The sequence below is a fragment of the Populus nigra genome, chromosome 2 (assembly GCF_951802175.1).
Source record: "Populus nigra chromosome 2, ddPopNigr1.1, whole genome shotgun sequence".
NCBI classification, from domain to species: domain Eukaryota; kingdom Viridiplantae; phylum Streptophyta; class Magnoliopsida; order Malpighiales; family Salicaceae; genus Populus; species Populus nigra.
In genome coordinates this window covers 47,273,279-47,295,428 of record NC_084853.1, presented here as the reverse complement: position 1 = coordinate 47,295,428, position 22,150 = coordinate 47,273,279, and the positions used below count along the sequence as shown (strand labels likewise).

The 22,150-nt window shown below is 34.3% G+C and overlaps 3 protein-coding genes across 7 annotated transcripts; 1 reads left to right on the top strand and 2 right to left on the bottom strand.

Annotated features, from left to right (window-relative positions):
* The first annotated feature begins 1,189 nt into the window (after positions 1–1,189).
* LOC133682302 (triacylglycerol lipase OBL1-like) lies at positions 1,190–5,758 on the top strand. Its single transcript, XM_062105585.1, has 5 exons — positions 1,190–1,546; positions 1,885–2,081; positions 2,257–2,290; positions 4,462–5,072; positions 5,169–5,758. Exons 1-5 carry the CDS (start codon positions 1,231–1,233, stop codon positions 5,397–5,399), a joined length of 1,389 nt encoding a protein of 462 aa, XP_061961569.1. The 5' UTR covers positions 1,190–1,230; the 3' UTR covers positions 5,400–5,758.
* A 1,033-nt stretch (positions 5,759–6,791) lies between these two features.
* On the bottom strand, positions 6,792–11,169 carry LOC133682301 (uncharacterized). Of its 2 annotated transcripts, none has more exons than XM_062105583.1 (8): positions 10,872–11,169; positions 10,661–10,787; positions 10,473–10,565; positions 9,697–10,392; positions 8,705–9,068; positions 8,422–8,503; positions 7,510–7,764; positions 6,792–7,079 (listed from the first exon to the last, which is right to left on the bottom strand). In XM_062105583.1, the coding sequence occupies exons 1-7, from the start codon at positions 11,064–11,066 to the stop codon at positions 7,558–7,560; spliced, it is 1,764 nt and encodes a 587-aa protein (XP_061961567.1). In that variant the 5' UTR covers positions 11,067–11,169; the 3' UTR covers positions 6,792–7,079; positions 7,510–7,557. The 2 variants fall into 2 exon arrangements, with proteins under 2 accessions (XP_061961567.1, XP_061961566.1); XM_062105582.1 differs by having other exon boundaries at positions 6,792–7,091; positions 10,872–11,168.
* Positions 11,170–15,661: 4,492 nt separating this feature from the next.
* On the bottom strand, positions 15,662–20,727 carry LOC133681838 (uncharacterized). 4 transcript variants are annotated; one of them, XM_062104997.1, is made up of 11 exons: positions 20,502–20,727; positions 20,346–20,397; positions 20,185–20,239; positions 19,978–20,063; positions 18,793–19,880; positions 18,437–18,606; positions 17,621–17,852; positions 17,265–17,400; positions 16,702–16,796; positions 16,485–16,608; positions 15,662–16,067 (listed from the first exon to the last, which is right to left on the bottom strand). In XM_062104997.1, the coding sequence occupies exons 1-11, from the start codon at positions 20,576–20,578 to the stop codon at positions 15,990–15,992; spliced, it is 2,193 nt and encodes a 730-aa protein (XP_061960981.1). In that variant the 5' UTR covers positions 20,579–20,727; the 3' UTR covers positions 15,662–15,989. The 4 variants fall into 4 exon arrangements, with proteins under 4 accessions (XP_061960981.1, XP_061960982.1, XP_061960983.1 ...); XM_062104998.1 differs by lacking the exon at positions 19,978–20,063 and having other exon boundaries at positions 20,502–20,724; XM_062104999.1 differs by lacking the exons at positions 20,185–20,239; positions 20,346–20,397; positions 20,502–20,727 and having other exon boundaries at positions 18,793–19,669; positions 19,782–19,880; positions 19,978–19,997.
* Positions 20,728–22,150: the final 1,423 nt, after the last annotated feature.

Here is a 22,150-nt window from a genome sequence, read left to right as displayed (position 1 = left end):
ACGCTTAAACCTCACAGGGACAATGATTTCCAGCAAAAAATACTTTTGATTTAAGGCGTCAAAGCTCAAATAGATTACCTTTTCAAAACCTTCGTTGCTCAATTTCCAAGAACAAAGTCATTAATGTTTGATCAATATGTTTGAGAATTCGGTATGGTATGGTTGTGTGTGTGTGTGTGTGTGTGTGTGTGTGTGTGTGAAAACCATTTAAAAATACTTAAAACATTAATTTATAATAAAAAAAATCAATTTCAATTCTAAAACGTGTATCATGCCGAGACTATTCCCACCGAAAGTGAACAACTCAGCAAAAGGGCTCCAATTAATACGGTGAACGACAGCGCTGACCTTATCAGAACTTTTAATTGATTACTTATGCCTTAGTTCGACCCACGTGGGTCATGCTGATAGATGATAAATTAATTACTTATTTAGTTGTATCATTAAATTTAGAATAAACAAACTGTAACTAAGATTGTAAAGATAAAATTATTTTTATATCAAGATAAAAATAGTTTTTATTTTTTAATATATTACTAAATATAATAATATGTTTTTGCATGATTGTTCCATAATTTAAATTTTTTTTGTTTAATCAAAGGTATTCCCAAGTCTATTGTGGTCGAAACTAATTCACTGTTTTAAAAAAATAAAAACATTATTTTAAAAAATAATATCTTTATAATACAACTAAACTTCTCAAACCTCTAAAACAACAAATATATATATATATATATATATATATATATATATATATATATATGTTATCTGTGTAGTAACTAGTTTTATTAGATTTTAAAATATTGTAATAAAATATTATATATTTTAATATTATAATTGTTAATAAAACTATGTAATTATTAAAGAAATAATTAAATTTTAAATAAAATAAAATAGTTTTTATTTAGTTTTATCTCAAGAATCATAAATATTAAAATCAATTATAAAAATTAAAGAAATTAATTCAAAATCTTTCTATCATAGAAGGGAATATTGTCTCTTTCCAATATATATGAAATAAACATATTTTTCTTATTTATTTATTTACAAACTTCCAACTTCACCACATGTCACTTAATTTTACCACCTCCACGCACCAATCACTAATAATATGTTTTTGCATGATAAATCAACTCACATCATTTCCCCTTACCATACTACAAAACGCTATAAATAGATGCGCTCAGCTTGTCGAGATTGCAACAGAGGTGGGCACAACAAATCATCATCATGGCCATTAATAGCTATGGTGAACATTTCTATCAAAATAAGCTGCTGCTCGATCCAACAGAAGCTAGTTTCCTCGATCTGATTCTTTTCTTAGTTTCCTCTAACATAAAAGGTAGAGGATTCATTGAGTGCCACGAAGAGCAAGGGCTGAGAAATTTTAATAGCCGATGGATAGTCGTCATATCAGTTCTTGTGCAAAAAATCCTACTTTTCTTCAGAAAACCTATGGCTATGATAGGAAATGCGTTGGAGATGTGGTTAAACCTTCTCCTATGCAACGGCGGCTTTTTCAAGCTCTTGTTAAATCTTTTGAAGGGTATGCAATATTGCATGCATGTTTGCTTCTTTCGAATCGTTATATGAGACTGCATGTCTGCCCTTTTTCTCTTACAAAAGATGGATTAATCATAGATTCATAATATTTCTCAAACTATATAGCTAGAAGGCAACAACATGATGCACTAAAATAATTATTTTACTTGAAAAATATTTTTGACACTAATATTAGCGATCACTCACCTCTCTCTCTCTCTCTCTCTCTCTCTCTCTATATATATATATATATATATATATATATATATATATATATGCCCTGAACGTTTACATGTACTCTTGATAATGCATACAGATACCATTAATGTCATGTCAATGCAGGAAAAGTTGTAAAGACACCAGATCGATCATCGGAAAAGTTCACATCCGTTATAGGAAATCTTGACTTGAGAGTGGAACTAGACAAGAAATCCAGTCCTGGTGACAAGAAGTATAATGCATCCTTGTCTTGGATGGCCGCTAAATTGGCATACGAGAACGGAGCCTTCGTTGAATCGATAGTCAAAGATCACTGGAATGTAAGTATTTACGTCGATCGCTAGCATAAACCTAACATGAATAATTAACGTGTGTGCTGCATGGTCATTGAAGAGAATATAAGTTATGACCAATCACAGCTGAAGATTTAACAAAAATTAATGTTGTCTAATTAATGAGTGTTAATGATGTCTTTCTCGTCTCACTTCTTTGCAGATGAAATTCTTGGGTTTCTTCGACTTTTGGAACGGTTAGGCTTCCCTAACATTACTGGATCTGGTTCATTTCCTTATTAAAGATATTATATGCATAATTGTGTCCAAGATCAAATCCAAAGTACCTATCAATTTTTTTTGGGTCAAAATCTAAGTCATCTTAATTTTATTTTCTTTTTAAAAAAATCTTGGTTTAGAGCCAAGTTTGACCGGATCAACATAATTATTAAATTAACCTATTAAATTACTCAAGTTTGTCTAAGTTAATGACAAAACTAATTTAAATTAAAATTCAGTTTAAATCAAGTTTTAAATTACTGGTTTATCAAGTCAATTATCTTATTGGATCAATCTATCAACTATAATTACATGAATATATATATATATATATATATATATATATATATATATATATATATATATATATATATATAAAATCGATGACTCTAAAGCATTAAATTAACTGAATAAAATCGATCATCGTCCTCCAGTCAATTATTAATGAACTCATAAACATTGTGAAGTTAGTTTTTAATGCTTCATCAGAATTTAATTGCAATAATTATTGTTTATTAATTAAGGGGAGGTGTGGTATCATATATGTTTTTAAAAACCAAATTTGAAAACAGAAAGAAAAATCTAAAAACCTAATTATCAAAAATTCTAAAAATGGCTGTTAATTGGTTTAGCTTTCTTCTTTTTATTTAATAAAAAAATAAAATATTTTTTTTTGTTTCTAAAAATCTGAAAAAAGGGGGTAAATGATACCAAACCACCCCTAGCTAGACAAATCTAATCATCTAAGTTTGAATTTATGCACACCATTAATAAAATTTAAATTTAACTTTTTAGAGTTTTTTTTTATGATGATCGTTATGGATGGTCAATTATATATCTTTTGTCTCTGTAATCAAGCAACTTAAAAGAGTATTAATTGGCCTGCTAATCTCCATCACTTCTGATAAAAAAACAATTTATAATTCGAGTCAAACATTATAACATCTATGGAAATAATGAGGATTTTATCAAACAAATAAAAACAGATGATATTGAATGATATTCTCACAAGAAAAGGGTTGGTATAAGAGTTTGATGCACTCAGTTGTTAATTCGTTGATTCGAAACTTGATTTTTTAAAAAATATATATAGGTTTATTTAATTTAATTTTTTAATTTAGATCAACTTATTCAATTAGCAATCTAAATCTCGGATTTGAACTGAATTTTATAAATAGAAGTTAAATTAAGGAAAGTTTCCAAAAAAACTCTCCCTTTGTGAAAAAAAAAGGAAAGAAAAAGAGAAAAAATAATACACACACTCCAAATTAAGCTTTGTTTGCTGATCAATCAATGTTTTTTGCTTTCAGAAAAAAATAAAATACATATGGCACTTCGTTTCCTTTTATCATTTACAATTTTTTTTTTTTGAAAAAGTTACCAGATCTGTGTTCGTTATTGTGCTCCAAATTAGATTTTTTTTTGTTGGAATATAAAATATTTTTATGTGATTGGTAGGATATTGTTGTGCTGGGAGAGAATGAAAATATTAAAAAAATATATATAAATATTTTTTAGACAAACACAGAAAGATTTAAAAAATATTTTTTTAAAAAAATATTTCTTATAAAACAAAATAAAAGGACGCTTAGTATAAAAAAAATAAAAAACAGTGGAAAAGCGATTGCAATAGCTAGCATACACACTTATTAGTTATTACTGTCCAGCCAACATCAAAATCAACTAACCGCAAACACATGTCATCTCACATGCCCTTCAGAGCACCAGGCTCGTATATAGCAAAAGGGAGCTTCCACGAGTGTCCTCTCCCTTTCCTCTTCTCCATCACTGCATGTATATTTCAAACTAAACGCTCTTTCAGAACTCAAATCCACGCTCTGAATTTGGACTCCAGGAAGAGCAAAAGGCAAACCCAACCACTTCATTTAAGATCCAAGCATATCATTTAATATGAACGTTCAAAAGAAATTAAAACAAAATCATTCATGTGTGATCTATGTCACCTTTTCTTTTGTTGTTTTTCTGTCACATGCACTGCTGTTATCTCTTACCATGTGTGTCTGCTGTGAAAAACTCTAGCGGATCTAATAACTATGAAAAAGAAAAGCCGTAATCCTTGAAGAATTTTAATTTCCTATTGGAAAACAAAAGGGTCACGAATAGTTTTTTTAATTGTGATGCTTCGCAGATCACTTGAACCAGGCTTCAACGCATGCCTTCATGTTCCAAGATACAAAGGCAGACCCTAACCTATTTGTGCTGGCATTTAGAGGGACCGAACCATTTGATGCATATGGATGGGCCACAGATGTGGATCTCTCCTGGTATAAGTTTAAAGGCATAGGTCAGATCCACCGTGGCTTTATGAAAGCCCTGGGCTCGCAGAACAATGGCTGGCCTAAGGAGATTATTGAACCAGATCATGACCACCTGTATGCGTACTATGAAACGAGACAAATGCTGAGGGACATAGTTTCCAAGAACGAGCAAGCAAAATTTATAGTTACAGGGCACAGTTTGGGAGGGGCATTGGCCATATTGTTTGTGGCTGTGCTAACCATGCATGGCGAGGCTGAGTTGCTGGAGAGATTGGAAGGCGTTTACACATTCGGGCAGCCTAGGGTTGGGGACGAGGAGTTTGGAGAATACATGATAGATGGGTTGAAGAAGCATAAAGTGAAATACCTGAGATACGTCTATTGCAATGACATGGTTCCTAGAGTGCCTTTTGACAACAATAGTTTCTTTTACAAGCACTTTTGGGAATGCAAGTACTACACTAGCTGGTATAAAGAGAAGGTAAGTGTTTCCATCCCTCTCTCTCTCTCTCTCTCTCTCTCTCTCAGTTATGCTGTTGATGAGCAACTAATGCATTCGTAAATAATCCGGATACAGGTTATGCAAGAAGAGCCGAACAAGAACTACTTCTCTTTGTTAATGGCCATACCCAAATTCTTGAATGCTGTTTGGGAGCTGATCAGAAGTTTTATAATCCCTTGCCTGAAGGGTCCAGATTACAGAGAAAGTTGGTTGATGACACTGATAAGGGTGGTAGGGCTGGTGATTCCAGGATTATCAGCACATTGTCCTCAAGATTATACCAATTCTACTCGGTTGGGGTCCTAAGCCTAGCTAGTCCCTCCAGCTTCGGGACTCTAAGCAAAAACTTCACCATCATAATATCTTTGAGCTTTTGCGTTCATTGCATATTTGATGATGAAATGATGTGCTCAAACAACTTATGGGATCTGAAAGTAGATCACTATAATATAATAAGTTGCTGTATTGTGTGTGAAAGACTACTTTGAACAATAAAAGTTTGATGTTCTCTGCTATAACCCTAGCTATTGTATGATCAATGGGGAAAAAATTTTAAATATAGCATTCCATCAGCTGTAGTATTCAAAGAGTGGTTTTAAGTTCTGGAAAATTATAAAGACTACTTTGAACAATAAAAGTTTATTCACCGTTTGCCCCTTTTTTCATCCTTTGGGTCCTTCGTTTTTTCCCCACTATCATGTATAGTTTATTTATTCGATTCGATCATTGCATGGTGCGTCTAATTTTTGAATATTGGGCTTTATGGCTTGATTAAATTAGCTTTTTATTGCTAATATTGAGCTGGTGTTTAATTTTATAAATAATAGTTTAGATTTTTTGTTTTATAAAGGATTGAAAATTAAATGACTATAATTGAAATTGATAAAAAAAAAATACAGCTTTATTTTTTGATAGAGAAGAAACACTCACGAAAACAAAGAAGAAGAAGAGAGAGAGAAAATCCACCAAAACCAAACCTAAGCTCCACCCCCACCCCCACCATGTGTTGCCTTGGAAAAAAGTCCACAATTTCAATAACACCAAAGAAAAACTACACGCGCCTCCTTAATACTATGGTTTCTCTCGCTTGCTAGCACATATATAGACAACGTACATACTAGTACTAGCCACTTCTTTGCCCTCTTTTTTTATTTTATTTTTTTCAATTCAGCTTCTAATTCTATAATTAATCTTCAATATAATCTTAAACTCCCACATGAGCATAATGAAAGCCCAGAATGAAAAGAAATAGACAAATGACTAACCTTCATTATAGTCACGTACAAGAACCCGAGTAGTAAATTGGAGTGAATTAAATATATTATTATGTCAATATTTAAAAAAATAATATAATCTTGTTTTTTTTAAAGTCACATTATATTTTTGAACTCTCCAAATCCATAGGATAATGTCATGCTGCTAGCTAGGCAAGGAATCAGTTGGAAGAGTTTCAAGGCTGCTCATCTCATTCTAACATATTTGTTTGCTTCCAGTAAATACCTCAACGTAGGTGAAAAACAACCAAAACATATCTCAATCCTTAAAAAATATTCATAATAAATAATTATAGAGTTAATATAAAATCCCACTAACTTTGAAATTCCTAAACTAAATAAAAAATAAAAACAAAAAAATACTTTCTCAAAAAGCTACGTACTGCATCAAAGCGTATATTTAATGAATTTATAAAGAAAAGCCTCACGAAATGATATCTCCATTTCAAGGGAAAATGTCATCATATAATAATAATTATAATAATAATAATAATTGTTGATATACATACATACATACATGCTTACAAGGTTTAGCAGTCAAATTTCCTGGAGATTTTGATACCAGGAATGTCACATCCAGGGTCTCGTGTCCCGTCTGAAATCTTTAACAGTAGCACTTGTTCTTCACGCCCCAACTCAACTCCATTGACACCAAAATAGTGTCAATGGTGGTTTCCCTCCTATACGCTTCCATATTCTGCTGCAGTTTTTCCTGCAATTTGACCTGGGCAGTGATATAATGAACCTTCAATAAAGTTTCAGATAGTTGCCAGGATTATACGGCTTTAACAGATTTATTATTCTATAAATACAAATTCACCTTCTAGGAATTGCAAAACATTTTGTGCTAGCCCTAATTTTTCAGCAAGGTTATTTTAAGGAAATAAGATACCTTGACATGCTCCAAAACCAAAACAAATCATTGCATTTCATGGAATGCAAATGCGTTCTATATGAGACACGAACTACTAAACTGATTTTTTTCAGCATTAGACCAAAAGTAGCAAAGCTCTTCAGACTCTAGACAGGGCCAGCTGGTATGTCAGGGCTTGTCAGTAAAACCTTTCACAATAAACCAAATCTTGCAAGAGGAAAGGGGAAAGGTAAGAAATCTGAGACAAAAGTTGTTTCCAAGAAATTACCAGGTATTATATCTATCAAAGTGTACCAACATGTGGCTGGATGAGATATCAGAAAGCATGGCATGTGAAACAACCACTCAGGGAACCCTTCTGACGGGTTCTGCGGAATGATATAACTTTGTGAGAGTTCGTGGAAACTTGATGTGCCTGGTTTGCTAGCACCGAGCTCCTCATTTCCTGGGCTCTCTTTTGAGCTGATCTCAGTTTATTCATAATTCTATCCATAGATGACGATCTCTTTTTCTCAAGCTTCATCTGAAATGAATCGAGTCAGTTAAGACCACAAAATGCACAAGCCTGTGTATAAATTTAGAAAACGTAGAAACAAATGTGAGTAGCCAAAGCTGGAACCTATCAATCTTAAATCTCAATGGTCAATCATAGATTTCTTTTTGTGTTTTTCACGGTACACTATTATCTTAAGTACATTGAGACTTAATAAAACTGATTAGTTTTAGGAATAAAGAGTTCAGAATCCAGATAAAAAGTTCAATACTCTGTTAATCAAATACTCAGGCACTGCTAAACTGTTATCAAGCCTACGAGGGGATTTTGTTCATAAAAAATCCAAAACTTAGAATACATTATGTTTTATATCATGTGGGATGGCCCCTTCCCATCTATCAAACTGCAATGATGTACAATCCATGTAGTTAAGATTCTCACTTTCAGACATTTTAGCACAATATCCTACAGTGCTGATATATGTCCTGCAATAAACTTAGGTTATTACTTTTTGATATTCTATCTAACACCAGTATCTTATAATTAAGTACTAGCAAAGCTTTCAAGTGAGCAGAAAGGAAATATTAGAGAAAATATCTTCTTTGCTGCACCAAGGCTGATCATTAAGTGAATTAATCCTTCCAAGTTAGTCAAAATTGTACGACGAAACGCGTGGGGAAAAAGAACCTCAAGTTTCCTTATTTCTGCCTCAGCTTTTGCCTTCTGCAGGTTCTCCCATGCTGTGATTTTGGCTTCCTCTCTTTTGACCCTGCAAAAAATAGGACAAGTTTATTATCCATCAAGGAAATTATGGTTTTTGTTCAAAGGATCTGGTGTTTGAGTATAATTTAATCCATAGTGATTATCCTAATAGAGTCTTAGTTTCAGTACCAATTGCATCACATTCACAGCAAGTTCATGATCTGGCCCAATAAAACTAAAGGATTGCGTAAATTCAATATATCCTTACTTCGAAATGCTCTTTCCAGCCTCTGAAACATCCCAACCTGATGAAAGAGTATCAGCAGCTTTCTTTCTCCAGTCATCAACAACTTGTGAACTTTTTCCATGGTTGCGGGCTCTGTGTTTCTTAGACCACCTTGTGACAGTAACCCTCTCATCCACCTGTACATCCCTGGTCTCAGATCTAGAGGAAGGTACACTCTGCAGTTCCACAATAGGTAGGACAGAGGGGGTGGAGGTGGAGAATGATGGCTTCCTGGTGGGAGATGAATGATTACTACCTACAGGGCTCATTTGGGTGGCCATGTCCCTTCTTGAAACAACACGGGAGATATCAGTTGCAGCATCCTTGACACCATCAAGCTTTTCATCTGCATGTTTAATTAACAGTGACATGGAATATTATATGTGCAAACTAAGAATAATTTAAAATTAAAAAAAAATCAAACATACATCAATATGACAGAATTGTTCACATATTGATATTTTGATCTTATATTGAGTTTTTCACGATGTTCCCTGCCGGAGAGTGTGGATAGCCTACCTTCTCATTTTCATTATAAAAAAAAGAGTAAAAACAACAAGAACAAAACAATTTAATGGAAAAGGATGCTTGACATTAAGATTGGATTCTTTACAGAGATTCTAAAAACGATTTTAGTGAGAGGCACATATCAGGAATTTTATGATTAACTAGAATAGTAAATATATTTGGTTTTGCGAACAGTTTCAAGCAATACCACCAAATACAATTCAAAATGAGACTCGGTAGTTCTTCATAAAACTGGTTTTGTGACTATCAATCTCTTCCAAACCCATCAATTTGAATCAAACAACCAATGGGCGGTGTCTAATTCTTTGTTTAACAAGTTATAACTTCAACAACATAAGTTCTATAGATACATCATAATTCAATCCTCCAAAACAGAAATTAAAAACTGAAAAAAAGAAAACTATAGTAAAATTCAAGAAATTAGGCTGAAGTTCATAAGATCGTACCTTGTGATGGCAACGAAGACTGAGCTACCATCTCAGAACAACCATGCACACTAACCGAACGAGCCATACAAGGCTCTGTCCGCATGGGAAATGACACACCATGGCTCCCATGTGACCTAATACCCAATCCATCAGCAGCAATAACACCAGCTGAAAACGGAGAACCAGCAACAAAATTCCCCGCATTCCCTCCATCAAACACCTGCATCCCCGGCGAATACAAGGAATAATACGCAACTCCCGGTGGTCCAAGGGGTCCACTCTTTGACTTGGGCCTCCTCTGTGCAGGCTGAATCGAACTCCTAACAACCCCATCTCCCGAAACAGGACTAAATATCCACCTCTCAGCATCCTCCCATTTGGACGGCAATGTCCTTCCATTATTATTATAAGGCAAAACAGCAGCTCCTGTAGCATTCATCACTTGCCGCCTATTACTATTATTTGGCAACGGCACTCTCTCTGAACTCCAACCCTTCTGCATTCCAACACTAGAATGATACTGATTAAGGTAATTTGGGGTCCCAGGACTCGGAAATGTACCAGATTTTCGAGATGAACAAGCTATACTCTTCTTCATGTTACCCAATCTCGGCGAAGAAGATGGGACCACATTGTTAAGATCTAGTGACGCAGGCCTCCGCCTGTCTGGTTTCTTTGTGATCGCTTCAGATCTCGGTCTCCTCTCCTGACACTCTACATCAAAAAACTAGTCAAAATTAAGAATTTTTAGTACAAATTTGATCTGGGTTTGGATTGTGCAGTTAATTTGTTACCTTTGAGAGCGAGAGAGAAGGAGCTTCTTGCAGAATCTAGGAGATGAATATCGTCTTCTACAGAACTAATTCTGTTGTCTTCTTTTTTAACAGCTTTTATAATCGACAAGAAAACAGTGAGAGACTTAATTTCAAATTTTCTGTCTTTATGCGTTTGCTTTTCAAAGCTTAGCTGTAGCTGTACTTACCTTTAACTTTTTCTGCTTTTCTGGAGAGACGGGTGTGAGTGTGCTGCTGCTGCTGCTTCTGCTTGTTGTTGTTTCGATCTGGACCACTCGAAGAGTTCTCTTGTTGATCATGACCAGCTGTCAAATGCTGCATTGCACTCTCAAAAAACTCACTTAAAAACCATGGGTTAGAAAACGCATGCATGCAGGGAAGTTAGAGAAATGGTTTTACCAGAGAGATTTCAGAGGCGAGAGAGTCATGATCATGAGCATCGGAAGCAAAAGAGCAGCGATCGACGCTAGCAGAAGCAGAAGAGAAGAGACTGAAGTTGGACTCTAGAGTGAAAATTACAGAGTCAGGACTTGCATCTCGAGCTCTAAATCCTGATCTCGACGAGCTCTGCTCTTGGTACACCAGCTCCGGCATTCTCCAATTTTTCCTTCGCTAACTGCTCCTTCACATTCTAAGAGAGAGAGAGAGAGATTTGGCTATTCAATGGCATGTGTGCTGTGTAGTCACTCCATGGCGGGTATTAAAGCAAGGATGAGCTTTTTTTTATGTCAAAATCATTATGATTTTTTAATGCTTGTGACTTGACAAATTGCTCTAATAAATAAATAAAATAAATACATCACCTGCACCAAATTCAATACAAACCTAAATGGATCGATTTTAATGGATTTTAAAAAATAACAGAATATCTTTATAATAAAAAATCGATCTAAACTAGCCTGAATTAGTAGAAAAATCCTTGATGCTATTGGATATAGGTAAAACTTAAAGATATAAAATCAGCTTTTAAGTGGGGGGATTAAATACAAGTCTAGAATAAAAAATAAATAAATAGTTTTAAATTTTTTTAAAAATTAAATATATACCATGTTAAATAGGTTTATAGCATTTGGGTTTAGGATCGGGTTAAGAACAACAGCATCCGATAAATATTCAAAACCTAATTAGATGAGAGTATAGGTATTAAAAAACTAGATATAATTAAATTTGAATAACTATGCTGAATTTCATAATGGATAATGCAAAACATGATATTCAATGTGTCATACCTAATAGTAATTAAGTATATGTTTGTTACTATAATGTATATTGTTTTTTCAAAATAAATTTTTAAAAGATCATAAAAAAAACACTTAAAAGATTTTAAATTTAATTTTAAAATATGTTTAAGCACAGTCCCAAACGAAAAAAAAAGAAAAAGAAAAAAACAACCCGTGCCTAAACAATCCAAACTTGTATTAAAGTCAGTCCTGGAGCTGATATGATTGTGTTTTTTAAATTTTGAAGGAGGTAAAAAGAACAGAGAGAAAGAGACAATAAATTTCAGGTGAATTGAGGTTTTTTAGGGGGATTTGTAGTTATGATTGGACGTGATTTTGTTCTTGTTAATCTTAATCAAGTAGAGGTGCGGTGTGAGTGCGGTTTTTGCTTCTTTTAATGTTGGTATGTCTTATAATGGGGTCTCAGACATCATCATCCCCTTCTTCCTCAAAATTTTACAAAAACCATATTATTTGCCTTGACTGTGAATTTGACTGCCTGTTTGTGAAAAGACACCGGGGGCAGCTGGATTGCTTGCTCGTCACTGCCTGTCCTATTCAGTACGTGCGGGGCAACAATGACTTTAGATCACCTCTCTGTTTTTTGAACTTATCTTCCAGCTGAGGACAAAACGCAGGGGACAGGATGATGTCGCTGTGACGTAAGATTTCTACCTCCGTGAGTCGGTGAGCAGGGGAGCGTCGCAAGTGAAGAAAGCGTCTCCCTTTTACATAAGAAATAAAAGTCGGATATTAGCTGTGGTTCATTGCTGTTTATATAGAATGTTTGTCATTGCGGTGTAATAATATTTTTGAAAGTTATTAACTTTTCTAGTTTTAAATTATTTTTTATTATTTTAAATGGTGCTAGGCACCATTTAATTTTATTTTTTTATATATTTGGTCGGATCATGATTGTTAGACTCAATTTGGGAACAAGCTTAAAAAAGAAGCTGTGTTGCTTGTTATTGAGTTACTTCATGTAAATCATCTTAGTCAAAACAAAATTGTTTTTTTTTTAAATTTTTTTAAACTCTAAATTACAAATTTCTTAGAACTAAGTTGGCTCGGGTGCATTTATAAATTAGATCAATAAATATAAAACATATGAATAAATTTGTACATTAATTTAACCGCGATTCATTAATTTTAATAAACTTGCCATGAATTTATTATCTTATAAAACAACCTCTCAATCTTCTCTCCAAAAGACAGAAAGAGGAGGGGGGGGAAAAGCATTTTGCCAAAGCCCTATCATGTTTTGCCGGAGTTGAAAAGAATAGTAGCCGTAATTTAAGCACGGGGGAATTATTTATTTCTTACAATATTCAATTGTTTATGTTCCAACAACACCGCCGGTCTGTGATCCCTTTAAAAGTGCCGTCGAGCGTGATCAAGATTTGACTAGATGGGTCTCTTTTTCTTGCCACCCCCTGGATTGACTGCAATAGTATATCTCCTCGTGAAGTAAACATAATTTTGTAGAGAAATTAAGCCTTGTGCATGTGATCATCTGACCAAGCTCCCTTTTCTTGCCCTTTTTTTTATTTTCATTATTCCTTTCTGTCTCCTTGCTGTTTTTCTCATATCACCAAGAAAATCCTTCAAGCTAGCAAACATAATTATTAACGGATTGAATTGGTGATTTATTGACTCGCTTTAAGCTTAATTTGGAAGTTTTTTTTCTAAAAAAAGATGAATATTAACTTGGTTACTCCGTAATTCTATTATTGACATATTCAAATTTAAGTGAGATTCATTTTAGACAACTTGAATTTTTAAAATGTTTTTTATTTAAAATAATATTGTTTTAAGGTGTTTTTTTAATTTTGATCCAAAACAACATCAATTAAATTTTAAAAAATAATAATAAAATAATATTATTTTAGATTAATTGAGCTAACTCACAACTTCAGCATTTGAATTAGGTCAAATCACAAGTGGGGCTAGTAACTATGAAGAGTAATATGGTAATTAAATTTTCCAACTTTTTTGGCTGGTAAAAACTTAACTGAAGGAGTGAAATTTTCTGGAAATGAATACCGATCCCAGAAGTTATTATGCACTTAGTATTTAAAAAATACAAAAAGAATCCAGTCAAATCTACCCAGAATCCACAACATTTACGAGAAAATGGACTCATCATAGGAAATAATTAAATGCTTAAAAGAGAGCAGCAGGAGCGCACCTCATGTCTAGCCGGTGGCAGCTTGACAGCCTGGACGCTTGCCGGTCAGACCAGTTATGCCATTAAAAAAATGGCCACGTTTATGGACGTCCTGCCACAATGTCTAGAATATAGAAAGTTCTGAAATTCGAGTAACAATGATAGTTGCTAAATTATAAGCTGAAAACTGCAGAAACCTGCTTCTATGATGACTTTGATAATAGAATAGGACACTTGAATGCTTCGGTAAGAGCAATCTTTGCAGCTCTGACTCATCGGTAAATCCACAGCTTTAACTATCTGCTCAGTGTATCTTTCTGTCTCGTGACTTGCGTGCTTGTTATACCCGGTTCAAGGTTTGAACCGGTTATATGTCCAAGTCGTTAACCTGAATCAACCTTAAAACAAGGACGTGTTTTCAATTATTTTTTTTTAATAAAACATCTTCTTGATAAAAATTCATAAGAGTTGACTTGATTATGTGTTCTCTGGTTAGGTCAGGTGTTCAATCGGGTAAAAAAAACTAAATGAAATTAATTTAAATATAATTTTTATAAAATAAAACAAATATAATGATATTTAAATTCGTGACCATACATGGTCAACATGATTTTGATATCATATAAAAAAACCATCTAATTTAAGAGCTTAAAATGTCATATGAAACTTTAAAAATATGATTTTATATTATTTCTTAATATTTCTCTTCACAGTGGAACCAAGCTCCTGTCATTTTCAACTTCAATTTCTCAAAGCTGTCAACAAATCAGACAGCTGAACCCTAATGAACTTGAATGGGAGGCTGCTTGTCCGCATATCCAATCATGAATCATTATCGTGATAAAATTATTCTGTTTCAGAGGTTGTTTGTGTTTAATTTATCCAACAACATATCAGAGACACTGAGAAACTTCCTAATGACATGCCCGGCGGATCGTAAGTCCATTTCTCTTAACAAAACTTCACGAACCAAATGCCTCTTTATGGTTTATCCCGTTCACAACAGCCTAAATTGAACCCTTTGATTTGAACATCTAACCTATCTATTAGAAGAAAAAAGAAGATGGAGCTGGGTTATCCATATCAGTAGACGCATGGTGGTCAATCGTAGATCCCTTGACTCTTCTCTTTTTTTTTTTTTTATTAATTCTGTTGATCTCCTTGCTATAAGTTTGATCCGTAGGGCCTTAGAAGCTAAAGGAGTACCCACCTGAACATTAACCACCCTTTCCTTTCAAAACCTCAAAATAAAACTATGAATTGTGACGTACGATGATAGCTGTTTTTCTTGGGCATTCAACATCACAGGACAGAGGAATAGCCCAGACATTGGTTGACCGTCCCACACCAGCCCATACCCACCTCCCTCTGTACCAAAACATTCATTGACAATCACACAGCACGGTTGTTAGGCCGAACACGTTGCATTTTTCCACGGAAAGAAAAAGTGGGTGTACAAACACGGCTTCAAATTCAACTGCCTTTTTAACTAAACTGCAATACCTTTCTTTAAACAAGAAATGCAGCCTTGTGCAGGAGATCTCTTGGTTGGCATTTGAAAGTTCCAACGACTCGAGTCTTTCCCGTCTTGGACACTTCAAGTAGAGAGGGGTTTTGTTAAGGAATACAAGCATGCAACTTTAATTATACTATGGGTATAATGGTATATCCCATGACACATTTTCCAGCTTGCAGCAGATGATTCCAGGAAAGTTAAAAAATAATTACCTATTGGTGATTTATGGTTAAGGATCCCTAAAAAAGGAGAATAAGTTCAAAGCTGACAAGTCCAAGAAACCATATGCAATAAACAAGCTTGGAATATCAGATTTTTACCTTGCAACTGTTAGTAAAAGGTCATTATCTAGCAGTTTGATAGTATTAGCTCTCGAAACACTTGAACTAAAAAAGCTGTCTTCAAAAAAGGGAATGCTGAATTATTTGTTCGAGACTGTTGATGATTACATTCCATAAATTTTCATCACTATAGCAAGACAATTGATGATTAGAATAGCTTACATAACTGTACAGGTAGTCCAAGCCAGCTAATAGTCCCCTTTATAACCACTCGACATCCACAAGATGTTGACATCAGTTCCTTCCACCTGCATGCACGTGCATTAAGCTAATTTATTGTCCTTCAATCACCGTGTTGCTGAAGTAAGCAGTTATTGCCTTCAACTTGCCATTCATAAAGTTCTTCTCAACCTGGGACCATGGAGAATAACCCTTAGCAACAAGGATATGGCATAGTTTTTCACTGCACAAACCAACATGTCTCTAAAGAAAGCAAACAAGACCAAAAAGAATTCCTTCGCTGAGTTCATCTACATGACCAGGGTCGGTTAAATGGTCACGTCATGGATCTAAGCAAGCAAGGACAAGAAAACCTATCTAAACTACGCCAGGGACCCATGTAAAATGAACAATACGTGCAAACATAACATGAGAGAGAAGGAAAGAATTCAATAATAACGGGCACTTAAATGTGCTCCTCACTACTGAGAGAGTAAAAGGGGCACCACATTCTATTTGTACCAACACATATAAGCTATAATTGGACAAAGCACAATGAATTCAACTGGAGAGCAGAAGGCACACAAAATGAACTAAATTGAACATTACCTCAAGTGACCATGGAGGATTGGAAGTTAAACACAACTCTGCCAATTGGTTGAGGTCAATATTTCTCGGGAGAAACATGATGATTCTATGACCAATTTGCTTTGCAGTGTTAAAGAGAGAATATCTGAACATGTATAGGAAGAATGAGATTTCATACCAGTATCGAAGATGAGCCAAAACTAAAAACCAAAAGGAACTATAAAGATTTCAAAATTACCCATCACGTGGCTTAAGCATGGTCTTGATGTTGTAAGTCTTTACTTTAGAATATGCAGGTCCTCCCCAAGGAGGTGACAAGAAGACACTGTCTGCCTGCAGTCAGGGAAGTAAAGATGACAAATTAAGACTGGAACTGAGCTAAAATGAGTTCATTGCTTTATTCAATATTAAAGATAAAACCCGACACCAATTATTTTTCTTTCCTGAACCTAAAATGGTGATTCACATCACTCCTTTTTCTAAGAACTGAACTTCTATATGCAAGATGTATGAAATGGATGGGCTGGATAAAAGTTAAAAAGTGGATACTTGAGGATCATAGCAACAGAGATTACAAAACCATAAATATTCACAGCTACAACAGTTAAACCAGTTCAACAAAATGGACTGAACACATGCAACACAAAAAAACCAACGCAGATGAAAGGAAACAAAACATATCATTGCCCCCTGACTATTGAAAAGAGAAAGAGAAGGAAAGGAGAAAAATCACTTGGGGTCTCCTACAGTGCAAATTACAACTCCAAAACTAGTCAATATGCAAGAAATCAGCTTCAATACCTTCAGTTTTGATGCCAAAGCAAAAAAGTCCCCTTCTATAAAGTCTATTTGATCACTAACTCCATAGATGGAAGCATTGTGGAATGCATAGTCAATCTTCTTCGGATCAATATCAATTGCGATGACATGTTTGTACCTGAAACATTGAATGATATGAAAATCAAGTACATGTAAATTAACACATGACTTCCAAACATTCTAAAGAGAGCAATGGAGTTTAGAAAATAGAAAAATAATATGCATGGTGAAATTTTAAAAACTAAATGCCAAGTGAGCTGTTTCTACATCACCAAGAAAACTTCCAGGCTAAGGCTAAAGGAACTTTATCTGGAATGGAGTTAAAAAAGTATAGTCACCTCTGTGCAAATTGAATGGCATTTCCACCAACACCAGTGAAACAGTCAATTATGGTGTCCCCCATACAACGCAATGCATGATGCTTGGCTATAGGCTCTGGTGTAACAGAAAACCATCCTTCTTCATCCATTCTTATACCATCATCAAATCTGGAAAATAAGGTGTACCTTTGACACCAATATTTGGCGATGTTCGAAGAAAACTCTTCAAACATCTGCTCACTTTGAAGGTCTGCACAAAACAAAGCAAAACCAAATTTTAACAGCATTTGATCAACATCATGAAAACTGGGAAGTAAATAAACAGCACAAAGTTTCTATCAGTAGCTATCCTAACTACTTCAGCAAAAATACAGCCCATGCACAAGCTATCCCAACTCTTTAATTCAATTTTCACCATCCTAACCCTTCTTATCTGCTGAATAGAAACAAGATGGATCAAATATTGTGAAAAAAATTAATTTCTGTGAATATAGAAATTTAATAGTCAATCTCAGTGACTACTATGGTAATAACTTCCAGTTATATAACAAACAAGAAAGCCAACAAAAAGAGGGGGGGGGGGACCTTCAAACAAAGGATGCAAATATCAGAACAAATATTATTTTATGTACGATCAACTCCAATCAGCATGCCTTACATCAGTCAAAAACTAACTAAAGGTCTGTTTGGCTTTGGGTTCCTAAATGGGAACTAAATAATTCAGCATTATGGAAATAGATGAACAAAAGAGATTGAACAAAAACTGACTTCTATCAAAAATAATTTTATAGAATAGTCCATTTGCATGCCAAAATGGGAACACAAAGTATATACCTTCACTATTCATTGATGATTTCTTATGGGCTCGTGTTTTTTTCTCTTTCTTTTTTGGTTTTCTGATGGCAGGGTTAAGCTGGATATCCAAATTATCAGTTGCGGGATCAGCAATTTCAAGATAGATATCACTCTCCTCAGTAACTTCTTCCGTGACTGTACTCATCAGGCTGCATGACAAAATCAGATGTCAGCAGGCTCACAAATGGGCAACACAAGCAGGTATAAATTAAGCTAACCATGACAATCAGATTTATTGGTTCGCTTCATGTTTATCAAACCTGGTTACTTGATCATTCTCCAACAAGGAACAAATCAACCAAAAACAATTGAAAATTAGAATAAAGTCATAATACCCGTCCATACACTCCTGCACAGCTGATGGTAAGTGCAATGCAACTTCATCATCACAACTTCCATTGACAAGACATTCATCTGCATGCTCCAAACTTCCATTTGCAGGGACTATAGTTAAAACAAACATGGAGTTGCCAGTTGCAACTCCAATCTCCATCAAAACTTCATCGGATGATTTATTTAAACAGCTCTCATCATTTGGTGGTCCCTCAGATGTCTCGTGATAATTAAGTGAACTGCAGGAAAAGGAAGGCCCTCCATCCATTTCAGTCACTTCAGCAGTTGCTTCATTCAATTCATCAGTGATATCGCCAGATGCTAGATGTTCCATACCAGGGGGTGGATACCATGTACAAGTGTCTGTTTTGACATTGTGGAAGTAATATCTCATGTACAGAGAGTCCCAATACACCCTCCAATCTCCAAAATCACCATAGTAGTTATAACTGTCTATTTCACCATGTCCAACCACTTCTGAACTCTGAGAGAACTCAACAGGTTCAGAAATCCCCAAATGCTCTGTGCCACTATCATTGCAAAACTTATCACCTTCTTCATGATGGTTAGCAGCAGATGACTCTTCTAGACACTCATACTCCATCAACATGTTGGCAATTTCCTTCTCACCATGGTTGACACCTGCATCTGTTAGACAGCACACTCCTGGAGGTGCACCATCTGAATTGCTCAAACTTTGTCCTCCATTATCATCATCCTTCGACATAACATCATTGTGTGGTACAGACTCGTATTCATGGCCAGCATTAGACAGACAGTGAGATGTCCCCCCAAGGTTTTTCTCCCTGACAGCACCAGAAATAATCTTAGTCGAACTTGCTGAATCACCAGTGGGGCATTCATTTTCATCGATACCCACTGCAACATCATAAAAACAGGATTCACTTTGGCCCATCATTGACATGCAACATAAGGAATTGCTTGTGCTATCATTCAAAACAGAAGGAGATACAATCTCCAACCCACTCACTTGGGTAAATTCTAATGCTTCTTCCTTGGCTTCTTTATGACTACGGGAATGCTTCAAGCGAGCACCTCTCCTTTTGCTTTTCTTCATTTTGTTGCTCGTCTGCCAGAGTGTAAACAAAATCAGTAACATAGGTATCACAAATAACAACTAAATTGGACTATAAATCATTAAAAAGCCAGTGAGAGCACGATTTTACCTCCTTGTTAGACAAGAAGGAAATGGGAAGCCCTAATGCATCCATCTGTTTGATCAGTTGTTCATTCTCTAATATTTCACTTATTTCTATATAAAAAAAAAATCCCCCATCAAGACAAGAATTCCAACAACTAAACTGTTCAACTGCTGTATTAAAATTAAAGATTCTCCTTTCTTACACTTAAAAAAAGAGCAGTGACACACTTACCAATAGTTGAGGCTGGGATGCTGAAGCTAATATCGTCCAAGTCTCTAGATGATTTCTGTGTTTCAAGAGAAAATGGAACAAATAAAGTAACAAACTTAAAACCCTAATTGGATTGTGAGACTGGGGAGAGAAATTTAAATTAGCAAAACAACAGCACTTACAGTGGACTCAGGAAGCAAAGATATTTCTCGTGTCTCCGTCGAGCCATCGTTCCTGTTAGGTTAAATTTAAATGTATAAGAATAACGCACAGAGTCTAGTTTTTTTTTTTTTTGTTACAAAGAGCAGGGATGCAAACAGATAAAAAGAGAGATGAACCATATGTAGACTTCAGTGAGCTTGAAGAAAGAGCCAAGAGCTCTAATCGCTGCACCACCACCACCTTCAATTTCCATTTCGCCGCAGTCCGATTTGGTCGCTGGTCACCGCAGGTCAAAAAAGAATCATGCGAAGCTGACCGGAACTACAACTCTCCCGTTGCCGCTTTTCTAATCACCACGGACAGCCGCTCCCGCTTCGCTTTTATGTGACGCTAGCACCATACACCTAGACGACGACGTATCCACTCATTAAAATAACGAGACAAAGTGGCGCCGTATTATTTTAATTTCTTCCGCGGAAAAAAAAAGTAGGTTAATCTCATCAACACAACTGTAAATCCTGGCCCGATTTGATAAAGCAACCAGATGTGGGATTAATCAAAAAAAAAAAAAAAGTTTTATATTAAACTAACCTTTTTTACTAAAAAACAAAGATGTGTCATTAAAAAAACCTTGAAACAATTTCCTTTTGGTTAAAAAAATTGAATTAACATGTTGACCATGGATTAACCAAAGTAATCTGAAATTAGATCCTTGGGCTTGGTTAGATTTAGAATCGAAAGTATGATAATTTTTGTTTTTAGATGTGTTTTAAAAATACATTTTATTTAAAAAAAACATAAAATTAATGTTTGTTTACATGTTTCTTTTTAATTTAAATGTGCTGGTTAAAGTTATTAAACTCGATCCAAAAATTATCCTAATCAAAAAATTAATTCTCAGGTCAATTTATGAAAATTAAAAAAGATATTTGAGGTTTTAATATTTTATATGGAAAAGTTAAGAAACAATTCATGTGAATATAGACTATATATACTGTAAATAATAAAATTTAAAAAATTATTTTAAAAAGTTTTTTTATCTCGTATTAAAAAGATACTATCTTTTTATTTTTAGTTGAAGTTGAAGTATTTGAACTAATTTTTTTTATTTTATATTGAGAAAACATGACTTTATTATTATAAATATATATACCAATTAGCTTTAAATTTTACATTAAAAAATAATATTTTTTATAATATTTATATAATAAATTTTGATATAAACCAGTAACCAATAAAAAAAATTTGCATGCTCATTAGATAAAATTGAATCAAGCAGGTAAAACACCTTTGACTGCCTTCCTTCCCGCATGCGCCTTTTTACCCTTACAATGAAACCACAGTTTTAGGAAGTGAGATTAGGTGTTTGCACATTAATTTTTTAGCTTGCTAGGCAAAAAATCCAGTTAGGAAATTGATTTTTTTTAATTTATTAAGAAAAAAAAGAAGCAAGTTTTTATCAGGTTATAGTGGGTCACGTGGGTCTTCAGTTGAGCAAGGGGTCACTTGTGACCAATATTTTTTTTCTCAAGACTCAGTATAGATTTTAGGGCATTCAGATTTTGAGTCAATCTGTTAGGTTAGATTAAATAACTTTGATATTAATATTAAAATTTTTAAAAAAATATTAAAAAAATATTTTAATATATTTTTAAATAAAAATATTTTAAAAAAATACATTAAATCACAAGTGAAAACATCATGTTTCATTTTTAAAAAAACATAAAAAATATCCAAAATAACTCATTTTGATTAAAAAAAACGGATTGACCAATTAACCTAATCAATCCGCAACCAAAGACTTGGACCGGGCCTTATAACCATG

Bases quoted from the DNA above. Each gene is read 5' to 3' on its own strand.
- LOC133682302 (XM_062105585.1), top strand. From the start codon at position 1,231: ATGGCCATTAATAGCTATGGTGAACATTTCTATCAAAATAAGCTGCTG. The intron at 1,547-1,884 runs GTATGCAATATT...ATGTCAATGCAG, and splicing joins CTTGTTAAATCTTTTGAAGG to GAAAAGTTGTAAAGACACCA. The intron at 2,082-2,256 runs GTAAGTATTTAC...ACTTCTTTGCAG, and splicing joins TAGTCAAAGATCACTGGAAT to ATGAAATTCTTGGGTTTCTT.
- LOC133681838 (XM_062104997.1), bottom strand. From the start codon at position 20,578: ATGGAAATTGAAGGTGGTGGTGGTGCAGCGATTAGAGCTCTTGGCTCT. The intron at 17,853-18,436 runs GTATATACTTTG...TGTTTTGTGCAG, and splicing joins ATCATCAATGAATAGTGAAG to ACCTTCAAAGTGAGCAGATG. The intron at 17,401-17,620 runs GTGACTATACTT...TCAATGTTTCAG, and splicing joins GCCATTCAATTTGCACAGAG to GTACAAACATGTCATCGCAA.
- LOC133682301 (XM_062105583.1), bottom strand. From the start codon at position 11,066: ATGCCGGAGCTGGTGTACCAAGAGCAGAGCTCGTCGAGATCAGGATTT. The intron at 10,393-10,472 runs GTAACAAATTAA...TTTTTGATGTAG, and splicing joins CTTCTCTCTCGCTCTCAAAG to AGTGTCAGGAGAGGAGACCG. The intron at 9,069-9,696 runs GTACGATCTTAT...TTAAACATGCAG, and splicing joins GTCTTCGTTGCCATCACAAG to ATGAAAAGCTTGATGGTGTC.